The sequence below is a fragment of the Pieris napi genome, chromosome 6, assembly GCF_905475465.1.
Source record: "Pieris napi chromosome 6, ilPieNapi1.2, whole genome shotgun sequence".
Taxonomy (NCBI): Eukaryota; Metazoa; Arthropoda; class Insecta; order Lepidoptera; family Pieridae; genus Pieris; species Pieris napi.
Genome location: NC_062239.1, coordinates 70,011 through 89,790, shown reverse-complemented (window position 1 = coordinate 89,790; position 19,780 = coordinate 70,011). Strand labels below are relative to the sequence as shown.

At 38.6% G+C, this 19,780-nt stretch overlaps 2 protein-coding genes across 4 annotated transcripts; both read right to left on the bottom strand.

Moving 5' to 3' along the window:
- Nucleotides 1–3,839: 3,839 nt before the first annotated feature.
- LOC125050674 (protein amalgam-like) lies at nt 3,840–10,882 on the bottom strand. Of its 2 annotated transcripts, none has more exons than XM_047650666.1 (7): nt 10,574–10,882; nt 8,217–8,287; nt 5,551–5,666; nt 4,648–4,870; nt 4,369–4,568; nt 4,108–4,294; nt 3,840–4,028 (listed from the first exon to the last, which is right to left on the bottom strand). In XM_047650666.1, the coding sequence occupies exons 2-7, from the start codon at nt 8,263–8,265 to the stop codon at nt 3,913–3,915; spliced, it is 891 nt and encodes a 296-aa protein (XP_047506622.1). In that variant the 5' UTR covers nt 8,266–8,287; nt 10,574–10,882; the 3' UTR covers nt 3,840–3,912. The 2 variants fall into 2 exon arrangements, with proteins under 2 accessions (XP_047506622.1, XP_047506621.1); XM_047650665.1 differs by having other exon boundaries at nt 10,569–10,881.
- A 3,671-nt stretch (nt 10,883–14,553) lies between these two features.
- Nucleotides 14,554–18,782, bottom strand: LOC125050504 (poly(U)-binding-splicing factor half pint). 2 transcript variants are annotated; one of them, XM_047650397.1, is made up of 4 exons: nt 18,487–18,782; nt 16,228–16,511; nt 15,838–16,041; nt 14,554–15,751 (listed from the first exon to the last, which is right to left on the bottom strand). In XM_047650397.1, the coding sequence occupies exons 1-4, from the start codon at nt 18,496–18,498 to the stop codon at nt 14,602–14,604; spliced, it is 1,650 nt and encodes a 549-aa protein (XP_047506353.1). In that variant the 5' UTR covers nt 18,499–18,782; the 3' UTR covers nt 14,554–14,601. The 2 variants fall into 2 exon arrangements, with proteins under 2 accessions (XP_047506353.1, XP_047506354.1); XM_047650398.1 differs by having other exon boundaries at nt 14,554–15,739.
- Nucleotides 18,783–19,780: the final 998 nt, after the last annotated feature.

Below are 19,780 nucleotides of genomic sequence, written 5' to 3'. Positions count from 1 at the left end.
GTATACTGTGCAGCACGTGCAACCCATTTGGTCTGCATAATCCTGAAACCGAAACTTTTAATTATGTACTTAAAAGAGATAATTAAATATTAGTTGACTTCGAGATTACCCAGGATGGAAGAAAGCCGACTTTCTTGCGGTGCGGCGATAAGCGGTAGGGACGATTTCTCTCGCGCATATGCAGCTTATACGCTACCCAGAGAGGCTCTTCGGCGCGATAATCGGGCGTATCTTGCTGTGGATCCGGAATTTGCTGGCCATCATCTAGCAGGGGCGACATCGTGGTTTGGGTCAACCACCAATGTTGATGGATCTTCTCGATGGGTGGCATGGTGGGTTGGGTCGCTACCCACGCCGCCCACGTCGCCCACCAGACTGCCCATCGGGTGCATCTGCAATTTTTGTTATAATTGATGGTTGAGTTAAGAAGAGCATTATTTCATTCATCAGTCTAATGATGACCTATTATTAAAACTTCAAACCCATTAGTGATATTGGAATGGCTATCGCTACGCGGACTCAGTATTATTATTAAATCATTCTAACAACTCTATACATAATAATAATATATTTGACAATAATTGTACAAAATCAGCCAGCATTAAACATGACTTATAAGCCTTACCCAAAAGACATAGTCCGTAAGATTTCGGCTGCTGTATGCTTCAGAATATTCTTAGCATCCTGTCCTGAAACGGAACAAACGCACGCAGGTTCTAGCAATCGTCACGTGTACCCCGGAAACTTCTTTCTACTACTTTAATATTTGCATAAAAGTCACTCTATCTATTAACTGAATAATTAAAATAATTTAAAAAATCTCAATTCACTTTCCACAAACAAGTTCACGACCATGTAGACGAGAACATTGCGGTCAAACTCAATATCTCGAAAGTCAGTTGCAAATACGAGAAACACGAAAAGAATCTTACAATATTATGAAATTGTTCTCGATCTTTGTAGGAATTGTTTTCTTCAACATCCGGGCTTGACTTAGGTATGCTAGGCATATCTCGAAGGATCAAATGAAATTTGTTAAGGTACTGATTGCTTGAATTAGTATCATAACGCGGCAGCTGCTAATTAGGCGCACGTGACGCCTTTCGGTGATACCTCGCCATTAGAGAGCACACTAATCGCTCAAACTATAACAAGATAATGACGGACTCCTATTACCAAATAACATATTAAAATTAAATTCTCTGAGCTGCTGTAGTTATAATTAAGTTAGTCAGTGCTTTGCGAAGGGTAATGTATCAGAAACTATAAAAAATATACCCACAAAACTTATGATGGCATTTCATAGTAGTTTACGTCAAACGCCACGGCCAGCCTTTGTTTTGCCAGTAGAAGAAATTGGGTAAACTTTGAGTTGTATTAAGTGAAAACGGCTCAAGAGGTTAAAAAATTTGGAAGGAAAGAGAATCGACCTTTGGCTACGCGCTTAGTTTGCGGCTTTCGACTCGGGAAATTTCGTTTAGTTTCCGATTTATGAAAAGTGAAAAGTAAATAAATCTATTCTTTGGTATTCTAAATAGAAAATAAGAGAAATAACAAAATCTTGTCAATAATTTTTATTTATGAAACAATTACAAAGCTTGAAAATAAATAGATTTAATTTTATAATAAATAACGTTTTTAATCCATAAGTAGGCATTTAGGTAGACTAAAATCACTAAAAGGATTTAAGGAAAGGAAACACCAAAAACCGAAAATTCATTAACTCAAAATGATGTCTGTTCAATCAATATTGTTTTTGAAGTTATACTTCTTTTGGCGCGTTAGGGGAAAATATTGAGAGTAAATTTTTATGATACGCGCGCACACCGGCCCAAAATACATTATAGTACGACATTTAGTTAGTATCGTTTTTTCTACAAACGTAGAATTTTTTTTAAATTTTAGAATTTTAATCTTGTTACGCCAAAGAAGTATAACTTCTAATGCGTGTACAGTACACATACGGTTTTTTTTTTTTTTTTTGAAAAAAAATTTGGAAATCAAAGTGAGAAGTAATAATTATATCCGTATAATTTATTTTTTTATACTAAAAATGGATTTCAATATTAATGGTAAATAATTCTTAAAATCTTTTAGTCATTATTTTTAAAAAATTTCTTTGCTTCGACTGCGTCGCGTAGTGACTTCCATTCACAGCTTTGACGTCGCTCGGAACACACTCTCGAGGAACATGTCGAGTTGAGCGAAGTTTTTTATGGAATTAATATAATAATTAAGACATTAAGGCTTATTGTGATTGATGAATTATTTAACATAATTTTATATTTTATTTATTTGTATAGAAACCATAAACAAAATTATCGTTGTATCGTTCGGTCTTGCGATTCCAATACGTTTCAGTTTATAGGAGGTCATGGTACGAAAAATACGATTAAATTAAGGAACCTAAACTCATAAGCATCTCAACTGGATCTTTTTAAGAAAGTTCAAGGTAGGCCCCAAGTTGTCGACGAATTACTGTTGCTAATGTATTCATATATAGGTAAGCGCCACCTCTCATTATTGGGTTATACAAGCGAGGCAATAATATACAGATTTGAACCGCTTCGGGTTGTGATTTGCTTTTGTTTTGTGGGAGCGTTACAAGAGCGCGCCACTTACCACATATCAAAATAATTAATTCAATGAATTGGGGGTAGTTTTATGAGATAAAGTGTCTTTTCATTGAAGTGTTACTCCCTGTAGTCTCATATATTCATGGTCTATATCTGATGTACGTCAACACCAAAATAATAATAAATAAAGTTCTCTACAACGATTAAACTTTTTTAGAACTTTTAAACTTATATACTATGTGTTATAAACCAGGTATGTGAACTGCTTTTGGAGAAATTCAAATTATGATGGAGGAAGTGAAACTTTTGACATAAATTGATAAAGATGGTTTCACTACTAGTTTGCGTTCATACGAGGAGTAGGCACTAGGCACGCGTCCGTCCACGAATAGCTCTGCGCCGGTTTTAGCGTGCCTTTACTATTTTGAGCTCGCTATTTCGGGAATAGTATGCGGATTGCTGATAGCTTTTTTATTTTGTTTTCTTTTATGATTGAATTTATTCTTACAGATCGGAATTTATGAACTAGTTAAAGTGATTTTTTTAGAAGCAAGATACTGGTCGCTAGTATTTTCTTAAGTATACTTTTATTGAACATTGCCCAAGCGCAGACATTGCTTACGCGATTCAGGCGTGAACTAAAAAAAACACCACTGAGCTCATAGCTCACTTAACAAATGCTAACAAAGTTAAGATGTGCTTTTAATAAAATAAATTAGTTTTGAACATTGCCTTGTCTTGTTTATTTCCACCCAAGACACGTAAGTAGTCCAGACTCCTTCGAGTTCTTATTATCATGGTGAGCCAAAGATGGTCTGACAGCTTCCAAAAGAATGAAAGATCAAATCCCACCCGTAGTGGAATCTTGGTATAGACATCATTTTGACTATTAATGGTTACGGTTAAAACTTACAACCCCAAGGATAGGGTTTTTAGCTTCACCCACATAATAATTTTAATAAAATTTGTCAGTTTTAACACTACATTGATCAAATGTAGACGTCTCTCACACATAAACAGAACTTTCAGACCACTGGCTGGCAAGGCTTTAGAGTCCATTTACAATAACCTTAAGAGTTTAGGGACACGTAATCGAATTTAATTGTATTTTTTGTAGTTTATGTTAATCAAGATATTTAATCCTAAAAAGAATACATTGACCGCTTATGATATGAGATTACATTTAAGCTTAAAAACAACAAGAGATTATTAAGATTTATGTGGTTCTAAAAATGGTTGATATCGCAATTTAAAGAAAATATGTTTCATTCATACATGTATTATTTACATCGTAGATATGTACAATATTTACAAACAACTTTATCACAAATGTTCGTCACGAACCGATAGCAATAAGCGTGCCTATCGTAACGATTTTGAGAAGCGCGACGAGCGACGGAGCGGAACTGAGGCGTGGCTCGGGCTCATCTCGCTGCATCTCCATCTCACCGTCTGTAACATTTAGCCAAATATTTGAAATGTTTGCATTCGTCCTACTATAATAATGCAGAACGATAATTAATGAACATACCTATAATATCATCGTCTCGATCGTCCCCCTCCCGACGATAGAGGCGCAGCGAGATCGTCGCGCAGTCGGCGGGTGCAGCGCACACGTACCGACCCGCATCCTTCGCCACTAACGCCGCCAGAGTCAGCCGCGACTCTAGGCGAGTCTCCCACCGTTCTGTCTCTAAAGAGATGCCGCCTCTTGCACTCTGCACTCAATCGAAAATGATTATAAAAAAATATATTAACTGACCATACTAATGAACACTTAGATATGGTATACCTGTGGATTGAGAGCTTCGCCATTATGCTCCCAATGCAACGTGAGCGGGGGTAGGGCAGCGAGAGCGGCGGCAGGAATCGCCGCCAGGGCGGCAGAAGGCTCGTAGCGTGCCTCACACGATAGTATCGCCGAGCCGCCCAACACCGCCCGCTGCACTGAGCCGCTCAGCACCGACACGGATACCACTGGCAGGTCCCATTCTGCAACAAAGAGACGTCTCACTTTCACCTTTCAGATGATTCCTATAATGATAAACAAATTAACGCAAGTGACACAAACCGATAACAGTGAGGTTGAAGAAGAGACTCATTTTAGGCTCAGTGTTAATTTGACACTCGTAACGGCCAGAATCGCTGGCTCGGAGCACTTCTATCCGCAGTGAGTGGACGGTGCCCCGTGGATCTTCTTGAGAGGCTGCAGCGCAGGAAACGCGAGTATCGGCCGTAAAGACAGCGCCGGCGTGTGTAAGGATCTGTAGATCGCTCGATCGCACCCACGAAACCTATGATTATTGAATGTTCCGTTTTTTTACTTTTCACTATACTTTAGCACTCCAGACTATCTAGTCGAAGGAAATATACGATAGGAAATTTAAAACTGTAAGGGTAAAGAATTTGATCGAGTAAATCAATTGTACTGAAGTCAATTACATAAATCCTTCAGAGCCACTTACAGTCAATAATTTAGATAATCTATATAATCTATTAATTTATTGCTGCGGGAAAGGATTAAGTATATAATGGAATACAAGGCTATGGTTAGTAGAAATATTAAAAATCGCAATTTCTTTACAGACTGACACAAATCGTTATTGTTTCTAAATTATAGAAATTCGACTTTAGCGGGAGAATGAAGGAAGAAGGTCCAGATTTTTTGCAAACAAAAAAACTAGCAACCAACCAATAGTAAACCACGTACTTTGTGAATAACATAGGTATATAATATATTACCCAAACAAGTTCTTACTTTGCAAGTCTGACTACCAGGAAATAGAAGACTATTTCCTGGTAGTCAGAGAAGTAAGTAAGTCAGAGAAGAAACGGTCGAATGCAAACATTTTTTTACGAATGCTGCCTTATATTACTAACGATGAGAGAGATATGATTAAGCTTAATAATACCTATAGATGTCCTTAGGTTGTAATTACTTTTAGATCAGGTTATAACACACTACTGTACTCACAGCGCGATCGGCAAGCCGCAGAACGCGACAGTGAAGTTCCACGCTACCTCCGGCGCTCGCCACTACCGTCGTCTGCTGCGAGCTGTCGAAAGCCGGCCCCGATCTGCCGCCGCCATCTGTAATTTAAGCACACTCAAACACTTTTTTTGAGTCCTAAGTTTGCCTTGCCATTACCAAATATAGCGTGCGCAACAAGTACGGTACGCACTGGTACGCATGCGTCGAACTAACAGAGGTCGTCGATTCTTGTAACACAATAGCAGCACTTTCAAGTCACCACCCGCAGCTTCGGATGTAACAAGAGCTGTGATGCGGGTCTTAGGTTGCTAAAACTTTTAAATTTTTGGTGAAATATAAACCCTAAATATCCAAACTAGTAGAGTCAGGCGTGGAATTTCGCTTTTTTGTGTTCGTCGTATTATTCATATATTGTTATGCAAATTTCATTAAACGCTGCTTTCGTTTAAATAATGTCAACTAACAAAACGAATAAGGGTGTGTAATAAGATTTTAACGCATGGGCTCGGTAATTTATAAAGGGGACACAGTGAATGTAGTAATAAAATCAAATCAATATCTGAAATGAAACATTAAACTTCTAAGAAAAACCTAGGAAAGGGGTGAAGGTCACGTCACCGTGTGCGTAGACCTACGAAAGGCCCGGCCTGTGGCGATGTAAACAACTTTGCTTCCAGCAGCTCTAAAAAGATTAAAGGAATCCATTAAAACTGTTTACCCTCTACCGTGGCGCCGCACGCGCGCCTGATTATTTACTGTGAGAAATAAGTTATGGCCCATGATTAATATTTCATGAATATCTTCTTTCGTGACGAGTTTAATATACACACTACACTCCACGCAAGAGAGTAAGAAAAAACTACGGCAAGATGTTATCTTAGGATTGGACGAATAATAAAATAAACGCAACAGCTTGTTGGATACTCGTTGATTATTGTAATATCCACATTCCATACACCGAAAAGTGATGATGACATCGGGTGGAGAGACAAGACGCGAACAAAGCGTACATCAATCAAAGCGTCAGCCGTCAATTGTCATTCGCCGCGCGGTGTTTGTTTACTCTTTGTATTGACGTCGTGCATTAAGGCCGCGACGAGTCGACGAGGTACTAAACGGTGTTTTAGCTTTAAGAGATGGACTGGTGACAAATCGTTTAAAACGGCGAGCTCTTGTAAGAGGCGGCGGTATTTATCGGTCGGGTCGCCGGATGAAGCGACCATCTGGTGCTGACTCACGCGCTCAGGAACTACACTTCGCGATCCGCAATAAAAATATTTCTTCTCTTATAATGACATTCCCCACTCGCGTGCCAAATGATTTCATTTGGGCGGATATATCTATTTTTGCGAAGAAATCGAACGGAAGCTCGCCGTGAATGCCGTTCCCCCTCGCCCCCGACCCCTACTCTCGTTCGTAGCGGCACGTGTCTCGACCAGAATAGAAATTAACCTTCTCGATACGTACTATATTGACTCTCTCACTAAAATGTCACACCCGCCCTTTCAAAATAACTGATTTATTTAGAGATATAAATATACCACATTGAGAAACCACAAATTGAACGGCTAGTTACAGCATCTATATCGCAATTTTGCGAAAATATATTAAACTATTTTAAACATAATATACACTATTGTCGGTAGCCACAATGTAGGACCAAAAGTTTATTATGAGTATAAGTAAAAGAAGTTTAGTAAATGGTGAGATTATATAATTTTGTCATTGCAATATTTTTATTATGATGTTTCGTATACGATATTATAGCTAGGGGCTAATAATAGAACTAATAATAATACAATACATTTTTTTTTCTCTTCGATAGCACAACCAATTGGTTTTCGTTAATCAAAATTATTACGAAAAACATATTACGGATTTATCTCCACAACGTGCTTATAAAAATAATATAGCTATAAGAAAGTGCATGTATCACTACCTCAGACTCTGAGCTCGATCGTCGTTTAGAGCCTGGGCCTCGTTCGATACAATATTATGATGAAATCATTAGCAGTATTTCTCTGGCGCCAGCAAATGTTTGCGAGCTCTGAACGCAGAGAGATTTCGAGATAATATTATTCGTAATATGGACCGCGAGGTTGACGCTCGCCACTCGCCATGCGCACATAAATAGCGGCAACACGTGACATCCGCGGGGCTCACGTCCATCATTGTAGCATTTCTATGAGTTGAATAGTAGACATACCCTTAGATGATACTCTTCTTTAATAAAATCCCAGAGGCTCTTTTATCTCTGCCTTTTAATAAATTTAAGAAATGTATGTTTTTTAAGCCGGCTCTTTCTCTCGGCCTCCACCCTTTGCCGATGAGTAGGGATGTCTACCTATTCAATTTTAATGACGAGGAATAAGTGATACCTGTATCTTATGTTCCATAATAAACATATTTTATTTTATATTTTTTTATTGATCTCATCTTAGAGGCTCCGACCCACAGAAAGGTGAGAAGGACAACAACACCACATAATATTATAATCATTTTAAATTATACAAAACCCTTTTCAACTACAAAATCTGTTTCGTGTAAGACAATAGTAATAATATGTAAGATAGTTCGTTACTCGTTCGATACCCATAGTTAGCATGAAAGTAAGCAATAATATAAAAGTTAAATGATGAAGCACTAACCGGCAGGCTGCGACAAGGCGGCCATTAACAGCGCTATCCACAGCAACATCGCAGTCCGGTGAGCTGATCACCTGCAACAAAAAGGCCTATTACTCTCGCATACGTATTGCTACAAATTAAAATACTCCAATAGATATAGTTATTGAGATATTGGTTAGGTATTAAGGCTATGCGCTCTCAGAAACTCAGCGCCAGTCCGATCATAAAGATAACTGTATATTTATGTTTAAACATTATTTAATACTCTCAAGTTGTGGGAAAAATCGTCGACGTTATCAGCAGCGTCGACCCCACATGTTTATTGAGTCACGTGGTGCGAGGTGTTCATAATGTGGCGACCACAACTTATAGAATTGTGACACACACAAAATGTAATTAACTTACTGTAATTTGTAAGTGAGATAAACAAAGTTCATTAATTGCAATTTGCAATTATATTTTCAAAATCCACTACACTACTGACACATTAAAAGACAGTATTTAAATGGAATTAAGCATTTGAATAACAACGATAAACTAAATTTAGCCTAAAGTTAGGACGGAAATCACGATTTCCAAATAGCTTTCATCATTATACGGTTCAGTTTAGTGACTGCTGTATTGGTGTACTGAAGTACATGCTCTCACGCTCGTAACATTGTTTATGCAATAAATCTCTGAAATCTCCTTTGCCAAGTAATAGGTAGGCATTCTGCCTTCAATCGTAATGTTTAACGCGGGATGTACAATATGAATCCACACGAATGTTATAAAGAGAAAAAACTTGATTATTTGCTATTGTATATGCTAAATCTACTGGACCGATTTGAAAGTAATTTAACCATTCCTACATTATATCTGATAAACAAAGGCTATAAGAACATTTAAAAAAACTAAGTAGATGTAATTGTTATAATAAATCACTTCGGCTACAACAGTTCCTGTAAATTTATTTTTGAAATTATTCAATCGTACGATTCATAAGTTTAACAAATATCAAAATTCTTAAATTTTAAGATACCACGACCTTAGTCATTGATGGTTTCATTTACAACACAGAATAAATGCGACAAATCACGCATTTTTCTCTGTTGACTGGGCTTTAAAACCTCAATTTACCAAGGAAGACGACGACTAAGACCTACGACCGAATTACCCGATTTGAACCGCCGAGATTGATCATTCGAGGTTAAAGAGCAGTAGGAGACCAGGCCGCACGTCTTGGTTAAAGAATCTTTGCTAATAGTTTGGTTACATCGCCAAGTCATTGTTCAGACGCGCATCCTAAATTAAAGTCTGAAAAATTGTTTACCCTCTTTGTATAATTTGCCTGCCTGTAAACAAAAAAGTACGCTATGGCATACAGTAAAACAACTATAAGTAAGCGATCTAGCTTATAGCTTTTTAAATATAAATAAATATTTATTTACATTATATATAGTATATATATAACCCATGAATTATGATCAAATAAAAACAATCTCCATGCGAAAAAGTTAAATACACTAAGGGACTCGCTTGGTGGGTACCTACTTAAAAACCTAAACTCCCCCTACACCCTAAACCTTTACCTAAAGCTCCTAAAGTGCTCATAAGCATGTTAGTATAGGAAGCAAAAGACCACGACTGAGTTGATGCCTCATGGCAGACTAATCTAGTTCAATGTCAACGCTCGGCTTCAAATTCAAATTCAAAAATCATTTATTCACGTAGGTAACACAATGTACACTTGTGATACATCATTAAAGAAATACATATTAATGCTTCTAATTTTACATTTACTGCCAGTTCTCAAATCAAGGGCGTAGAACGGAAGAGAAGAACTGGCAATAAACTCTCCGCCACTCTTTTTAATCGCCATATTTTTTTTTACACAACGTTTTAATTAATAATAATAACATAAATTAAAAACAAAGACTTGTCCCCTATCAGCAGGAGGCATGGTGAAATAGGAGCACGCACTTACATTCTAGTGGGAACAACACGCAAACACATAGTCGAAATAATTAACATCACCGCATACACGAATTCAAGTACGACCAGTCACCACAAGTAGCACCCGTTCACGAGTATGACGCATGGCCAGCCATCGGCCCCCTCGCCATATTTTAGGGAGAGAGACAACCCGACGCATGGACGCCGCCACAAGCAATGACATTTAACTGACTTCTTGTGTTATTGGACGTTATCTCTATTAGATATCGTATTAGGGTGGCCTGGAAGAGATCGCTTAGTAGCGATAACGCCGCCGATCTTTTTTTGAATTTTTTAAATTAAGCAATGCAGCTAAACAGAATTTACTTGATTGGAATAGTTAAATATATTTCACAGCTTTTTCTAACTTCGGTATATGCTTTAGCTACAAACACTTACCTTACATGTTATGAACAATTGCGTAAGGTTGACACTTAGAGCAATAATAAAACGTCACATGAATTACACGTATATATAAATTTTACACTTTTAAATTCACGCTTAGTGCCGTTAACATGAGCGAAGTATGAATACCAATATGATTCTGTGATCAGCACGCGTCCGAAACAAATCAACTCTCGCGACTGAGTACTGACGCCGCGCCGTATTCCCTAATCCCGGGCCCGAGCGAAACAGGGAATCCGGCGCATTGTTCCCTGGTACGGGACACGTGCACAGAACTCAATGTAAACATCACCACGAGGGTGGTCGGCACGCTACAGGACGTGAACAAAATTAATTTATTCATTTATTTAATTTAAATATTCTCTCAAAGTCAAAGTCAAATCGTTTATTTCAATTAGACCATCTAAAATGGCACTTTTGAACGTCAAAAAAAAAAATATAAAGATGATTCTAGTTGCCCCTTCCAAAAGGTAGTTTCGTGTGGAGAAGAATGGGCAAGAAACTCCACACTTACTCTTTTAAAATAGGTTTACAATATTTTGTTACATTTGTTAAATAATTATATGTGAAGACAATGTACTCTTAGAATAAACTACTATACTAAAAAAGTTAGTATACATGTTCCTCACATATTTACAAATATCGAAACCGTAGAATATTAACATTAAAGAGTAATAAAAATATTAAAAAAACACAACAAAACAGTGTGTGAGATACAAAAAAATAATAATAATAATAATTACATTTGTAGCATTAAAGCAAAAAATCAGCAACCAATTTGATTTTGTCCAGGCTATAGAGCCAATCGTCAATTATTTTTTATTTTTTATTTTAATCATAGGATTGTCCTATGGAGCAGGACCAGCATGTTTCCAAGCATTCTTATCTTGAATATAATCATCTAATTTGTAATATGCTTGTTTACAAAGTGTACTTTTAATAAAACATTTAAATTTTCGTTCATTTAGTTTTAAAATGTCACAAGGTATTTTATAGTAACATTTCACACAGTACCCCATAAATGAATTTTGAACTTTGGCTAATCTGAAAGATGGTTGAGCTATTTTATCTTTATTTCTAGTACTAAAATTATGTCTTTCATTTATTTTACTAAAAAGACTCTCGTTAGTAAGTACACTTCCTAATGAACAAATACGTATAGTTATAGTTATGTGAGTTAGTTAGTTTAGTAGTATATAATATATATTCTCAAACTCGTAATTCTTACAGGTATTACTTTCTCGAAACGGCTTTCTATCGGCCTCTACCCAATTCGGTAGAGCCTTATTTCTCTGTTCTAAGTTTGACAGAAAGAGTTAGATTTAATTTTAGATTGTATTGCATTATTTTATGTAAAACGATTTGTGTGCAATTATATTAATTAATTAATAAGTTCACATTTTCTAAATAGTTCTTAAACTAATGTTATTATTTTATGCAAACAGTAGCTATTTCTATATGATTCTTCCTTACTTTATAATAAAATGTAAAAAAGTTTTGTAGATTTATTTTTAATAATATTTATTATGTAAACTCTTTAAGTAGAAAACTGTTTGGCGAAAATAGAAGAGAAAAATTTACGCCTGATGTAAAAGATGACACAAAATGTTCATAAACATCGCTCTTTCAAACATGTACTAAACAACACAACCTGCACGCGAAAGTCTCCCTAATACTTTTTAAAATTGGGTGATTGAATTGTTCTCGCTTTAGCAGATAATATGTAGGTACCCACTCCACTAATGCAATACCTAATGCCACCATAAAATATATTAAAACAAAAATAATCTGTATGTATATTATTATTCTATATTAAACATTTTTTTTATTAAATACGTATGAAACGTCACGTGTGTGTAAGCTAATGTCATTCCCATACAAATTCGTTAAGCGATAGTGGGTTGTCGAAAGGATTTATTCTCAAGTCAATGGGTAACGTTGCCTCACTTACCTACCCGGCATCGTTCACACTATGACCTCGAAATGTATTATATATACTTATATTTCATATACCTACGTTTTTTTATCTTCCCAACAGCAGGAAGTCTATCTACGTCACACTGTGGCTGACGATCCGTATAGGATGGAGTGTGGGTTGAGGCAGGGTGGGTTGACTTCTCCCATACTTTTTAACTTGTATGTAAATGAGCTGATAGAGGAGTTAACCGGCACCAGAATTGGCTTTAACATAGATGTCATTAACCTTTACAATTTAAGCCATGCTGATGACATGGTCTTGCTTAGCGCTTCTGTCTGCGGGTTAAGAAAATTATTAGCTATTTGTGAAAAATATGCTGCATCCCATGGTCTTATCTATAATGCCAAGAAAAGCCAAGTGATGGTGTTCGAGTCAGGGATGAGGAGACTACAAAATGTGTCGACGGTTACTATTAACAACTGTGTTTTACAGCGAGTTAGTAAGTTTAAATACCTTGGGCACGTCCTACTCCTCGACCTCAAAGATAATGGCGATATAGAGAGAGAACGAAGAGCGTTGTCGGTGAGAGCAAATATGCTGGCTCGTAGGATTGTACGTTGTTGTCATGACGTAAAAGTCACATTATTCAGAGCATATTGCACTAGCTTCTACACGTGCAGCCTATGGGCCAGTTTCACTCGACAAACATACAACTCGCTTCGGGTGCAGTATAATAACGCATTTAGGGTGTTGCTGGGGTTGCCGCGCTTCTGCACCGCATTAGGAATGTTTGCAGAGGCGCGGGTGGATTGCTTTTTCGCCACTATGCGAAAGCGGTGCGCGTCTTTGGTACGCCGGGTGCGGGGCAGCTCCACCATCATCTTACGGATGATAGTCGAGAGAATGGAGTGCCCCTATTTACGACATTGCTCTGACATCTCCGCAGGACTTTGTACCTAATAGTTTTTGTTTAACCACTTTTTTCTTATTTTTACTAATTCTACTAACATAAATCTTAAGAAACTATTGTTACTAACTTACTATAATCAATCAATGGACTGTATTTGTCTGATGAATAAAATTATTATTATTACAAGTTATATGTTTAAATTAAAATTTAATATATATTGCATTTAGGTACACATTTTGCTAGTAATGAGATCGCAGTAACAGGTGAAGAATCCATGGACTTCGTCGTACATTTGTAAAAACCTCTTCAAAAGAAGAAGCTACACCTGGATCCGATTTTATTAATTTTCCTTTAACTTTTAACATATAATCGGTCCGTTGTTTTACCTGATTCTTCGTTTATTATTTTCGAAGTAGCTCTACTTTATCCATGCTATTTTTTATTTTTGAGCTAAAATATTGTGACTGCAATTTTGCAATCTTTTTTGAATTATTTGAATACAACCTAACATAAACCCTAAATATGATATAATATCATGGATAAATTAAAAAAAAGGGTGCGTGTACTTATGTTCGCGCGAAAGAAGTTATACTTCTTTGGCTTTATTTTTTTTAATATTAAATAATTAATAATAAATATTTAACGTTAATAATTTAATAATATTTACTATATTATTCAATTATTAATTAATAATAATAATAATTTATTATTTTATTATATTATTCATTCAATTTAATAACTAGGTGTGTTTCATAACCTTTTAACTAAGTAACAATAGGTCTTTGTGAAAAAGCATTGCTAAATTTCTTTGAAAAAATAATTAAAACTCCTTTATTTGTTTAAAAGGTACTACAGAGGTCATTATGGTCATTCAAAATTCTTGGCATAGCTGCTAACTTCACGCATATTCTATTTCTTTATATTGTTTTTCTATTTCTATACTTGTAGATTGTCTTATTCCCATCTCGCTCGCGCACGCTCGGCGCTCGGCTGGATTAAAAAGAATTCGTTAGTGAGCAATTTCATACTGATAATTTTGTGTCACGGTGCGCGCGCATCGTAAAATTTCACTCTCATCAATTTTTCATAACGCGCCTAAAGAAGTATAACTTCAAAAAATAAGGTAACAAAAGTTAAAGAAACACTGTTTCAATGAAATCGTATAATATATTTTAATAAAAAAAGGCCGCGGTGAGGCATCAGGCGGACAGGTCCCCGTGGTCGAAGAGGTCTTGGTCGTAGAGGGCGGCTCTCACCGTTCGTCCGGCGAAATAGCGGCCCTCCAGGGCGGAGGCCGCCGCGCTCGCCTGCTCCGGCTCCGCGAACTCCACGAAGATCTTGACGTGCGCGTGCGCCGGGTCGTCGTCTTCGCTCTGGCGCTCGTTGTAGATGACGAGCCGTCGCACCTGGCCCCACTTGCCGCACTCGTCACGGATCTCGTGGTGCAGCGCCTCGTCCACGTCTCGAGGCGACACCATGTTGCGCAGAAGCAGCGTGCGGGAGACGCGGCGACGCATCAGGCGCTGCATCACGAGGTGGCGCGCCGACTGCCCCGAGATCGACAGCGACTCCTGCTGCTGCAGCGTGTCCGGCGACGTGTCGAGCAGCTTGCGCTGCAGCGCCGCCTGCGCGCCGCCGTCCTCGCTTTCGGCGGATGCGGTTTCGGCGCGAGGCGGCGCCGGCGGAATCACCACGCCGGGCGGGGGGATCGCGGCGGCCGGCGGCGGGACCGCGGGCAGCGCAGCGGGCAACGCGACGGGAACGGTCACGGGCAGCGCCACCGGCATCGCGGCCGGCAGCGTCACGGGTAGAGAGACGGGCAGCGCCGCGGCGAGCGTCGGCAGCGCGGCGGCCGGGGGCACGCCGAGCGCGTTGAGCTTGGTGAGGCCGAGCGCCACGGCGTTGCTGGCGACGGCGTCCATCGCCTGGATTTTGGCCGTAGCGGCGGCGGCGGCGACGGCGGCGGCCGTGGGCATGGCGGAGGCGGCGGGCGGGCCCAGCAGGGCGTTGGGCGGGGTGATGGCGCGGCCCACGCGAAGGTACTGCCCGCCGAGGTCGAACAGGTTCATAGACGCGATGGCCTCGAGCGCGGCGGGCAGCGACGCGTACTCGATGAAGCCGTAGCCCTTGTGCTTGTGCGCGGAGGCCCCGTAGGCGAGCTTGCAGTACGTGATGGGCCCGAAGGCCTCGAACACGTTTTTGATGTCGTCCTCGCTCAGCTCGGGATGCACGGACGCCACGTAGATGCGGTTGTACTGCTTCGCCTCTTCTTGAATCTCGTCGATCACGGCCTGGGCCTGCGGCATGTTCGAAGGCCGGCCGACCACCTTTATGTTCCTGTGGACGGAGCTCGTGTACGGTCTAACGTAAAGGGCTCTCGAGTCATCGGTCGTGTCGAAGGCCCGTCGCGAGACGCACGGTTCGTTATACGCTACCTGCCACCGAGCATGACGCCGTTCATCTGCTCCAGGCTGAGCTGCGCCGCCTCGGGAATCTCGTACTCGACGAAGGCGAACCCCTTGTGCTTCTGGGTCACGGGGTCCCACGACATGTTGATGGACTTAATCGGGCCGAAAGGCAGGAACGCCTGCCGGATGGTGTCCTCCTTCAGTTCGAACGAAATCGAACCCACGTACACCCTGCGGACGGGTTAACCGTTGAGACTCGTCGGATTCACTGATCTCGTTTTCGCGATCCGAGATCGCTCTCAGATCTTTTCAGCTTTACGACTCACAGACTCTACCCGATCGGGGAATCTCGATATATCGCTCTCATCATCGGGCGAGGTGTGAGAATGATGAAAAGAGGCAAGGAAAGGCACGAACCTGCACATGAGCGCGAGTGCCTGTTGACGCTGCACTTGCGTACGCTGCGATGCCATCTGCTGCTGCTGGTGCGCCAACGTCTGCTTCATGAGTACCATTTTGATACTCTGCTCCATGGCGTACTTCTTGGCGCGCGCGACGGCATCGGCCTGGTCGGCATTGAGACGAGGCAACTGCCCCCCGAGAACCGCGGGCAGGGCCGCGCCCCGCGCCGCCGGCCCCGCCGCCACCTCACCCCGCTGCTGCAGCTCGTACACGGCACCGGGCAGGTACCCGAGCGTGCTCTGTGAGATCACATGAATCTTCAAACTAATTTAATATGTGGACCCTACTAACACTCTTATGCTTCAAGGTTGCCTTACGGGCGGATTAACGGAAATATATCATTGTTAGCATAAAAAAGTACTGAGATGACATTTGATCCAACAGAAGCAAATCACCAGTTTCCAAAAATAAAATTGCACAAAAGAATGCTCATTTTAATTGTAAAGCTGAAGACAATATATATAGTTAATAAGAAAAGAGTTTGGTTCAAGCACTTTGTGGTTCGTCTTTAAGACGGCAGCAGATTGTTCAAGCACTTTGTGGCACTGTATTTAAATCTTTCTTTAAAAGAAGCTGTGTGACTTATTAGCTTACATACATGCCATAGATATGAGCTAGTTCATAGCTCACTTATCTATAGCTTGTTATGGAGAAAACATCAAAAAGTATACACAAAAAAAGATATCTATCACCTTCATACTAAAAATTTAAATCACTGTTCTTTATATAACAGCATAATTATAATTTTACCAAAATAAAAGTGAGAAACATAGAAAAAAAAATTAAAATGTATTCATTGTTTAATGAATAATTATATTGTGCATGGACACACTTGGATAAATAAATAAATAAATAAAATAAATAAATCCTTTATTTGCCATGATAGTGGTACAAAATAAAATAAAAACAACAACAAGAAAAGTCCGCACAATCAGCCATACAACAACAGGCATGCAAATGTCATAATAAGAAGTCATTTATGAGTAATTGTTAAACTTATATTCTAAATACTCGGTTACGCTGTAAAAGCACCTTGACTTTAAAAATCTAATCACCTTCCTCTTGAAAACATTACATGGCAGTGATCTATAATTTTTAGGAAGGTGATTAAATATTCTCACAGCCATGGCGTAACAATTCTTCGAGTATAGCGCGGTGCAACATGCAGGCACCCGCAGCCATGTTGGATCCCTCGGTATATAAAAGCAAGTTTCTTTGTAAGTTTCTTGACAGTCATAACTGCTTCATAGATATACAGACTTGGTACTGTCAGAATACAATAGATAACAAGAAACTCTGACAAATTTTATTACAAGTGATAAGGAGTAGTGCAATACCACAACTACTAGACAATACTCTATCATGTGTTTTTAATTTATTTAGTGAAAGGGATTAAAATAGTAACCCTGGCAGTTGTGTTTATTATAAATTACTACACAAAGAACCTCAACTAAAATAATATTAGATATATTATAGATAAAAGGTTGTCATCACATTTCAGGTAAATTAATCCATTCAATTTCTTCATTTCTACTCCCCCAAAACATACTTTTATATCCTCTCAAATCAGAGCATACATATTCATAACAGCTACCAGTTAATGAATCGCCCAAGCCTTGTAATCTGTTGTCTTAGTAATCAGGATTTAAAAGAATAAATCTCATGAAATATCATGTGGGTGTACCCAACGGTCAATACTTAGCTTTCCCTTTACAATATCGGTTTTAAAGCCAAATCAACATACACTTCCTGTGTCTGTTGATTTTCATTGTTCCTCAATAAAAATTAGAGTTCAATATAAACTAAAAATATAAAGAGGCCTTTAAATTCCTGTAAATAATAAATAACTTCAAAAATAAAACATTTTATAAATTGAATTTGAATTGCCATTTTTCTTGTACATACAGGCTGTCCTCCCATCACATTTGGGACTGTCTTTATTTAGAGAGGGACTGTCCTGATTACAAATATAGTCTTCTAGACTTTTAGAAAACATTTATCGACATATTAACATATTATATTACAAAAGGCCTAGTGCTTCCTGGTAATGAATTGATAACATGTGGCGTAGAGCATAGTAATTTTTAAGTTAGTCAAAGAAAATGATAAAATATACAAATTACAAATAAAACCTTATGAATAGCCCACGTATCTTGTTCTAAGGCACGTTGAACTACATAACCCTTTATTTAATTATAAATTACTTCTACTTACCATGAATTCCATGATTTTAACGGGAGCCCTCAAAATTTTAAAAACTTCATATATCGTGTAAACGCATTACGCCAACAGTTCATATTGTTACATACTACGTTAGTTCAGACATATTACGTTTATGATGTCCTATTTTGTTAGAATTTTGCCTGTGAGATCAACAAAATATGATATAACAATCACATTTAAAACTTTTGCACCTAAGTCTAACATAAACGATAAATCTATTTAAATTAGTAATTATAGTCGTATTTCTAATTAGACGAAGCCAACTGACAGTAGCTAATGTCACTTTGTATAATAATGTTGCCATATTTAAAGTAATAGTGATGCGTTCTGTTCTTGTTCAATCAGATGAATGAACAATGAGTGTGAATAGTTAATCATTTCAAACAATAAAAGAATATTATTTCTATTTCAAAATTGTATAAAAGTGCTCTGACATAAGTAAGGTACTAGTACTATGTAACTACAATCAATTTTTTGACGTCTTATTACATACAAAGCGCGGCGCGGCGACTATTGCCATCACCGATCATTAATTCAGGGGTTTTTACTTTGTCACAACACTATTTTTATTTCATTAAAAACTGACAACACCGTAAACGTCAGTTGACTTCGTCCAATTAAAAATATGACTATAGTATATAATATGTATATATTATAATGTATTTTTTTTTGTACTCTATATCTATGGTATGGTATGTAGCTGACAAAGAAAGCTCACAGGGGGTCTAGCCAAGATGGCTTAATAGTAGTGTATGTAGAAACTCGAAAACTAAATTTGTATGAAAATGACAGCTCGTGTTGACAGTCGGTAGCCTAGGCCCTAAAGGCGTGAGTCGGGATACAATAAGCGACGCCATGACAGTGCTACGAAAAGACACACATAAATGTAAATCGATAATGTAAATCGGCCTTAAAGGCTAGCACGTATTATAAAAAATCTTATACTTGACGCTGGCTAATGCACGAACCATGCCAGAGACATAAAAAAAACGCTTACGCTATTCGGTTAGCTTATTAGGTAGCCAACGGCTAAGATCTAAATGCCAATTAATATTTCGGCTGTGTAGAAAAAGGCGTTTCTCTGCCATGTTTTAGCGTAATCTCAAAAGCTGCTGTTTGCAATAATTCAGTACACAGTATAGGTCGGTTATCGAAAGCTGGCGGGTTCATAGTACTCACTAATGCAATTTCACATACAGTATGTTACAAAATATGCCATGCTATACATTTTAGTCCACTCTGGTTTTAGTAAGGTTGGGTGGGTTGTAAATAAATAAAAATGTGT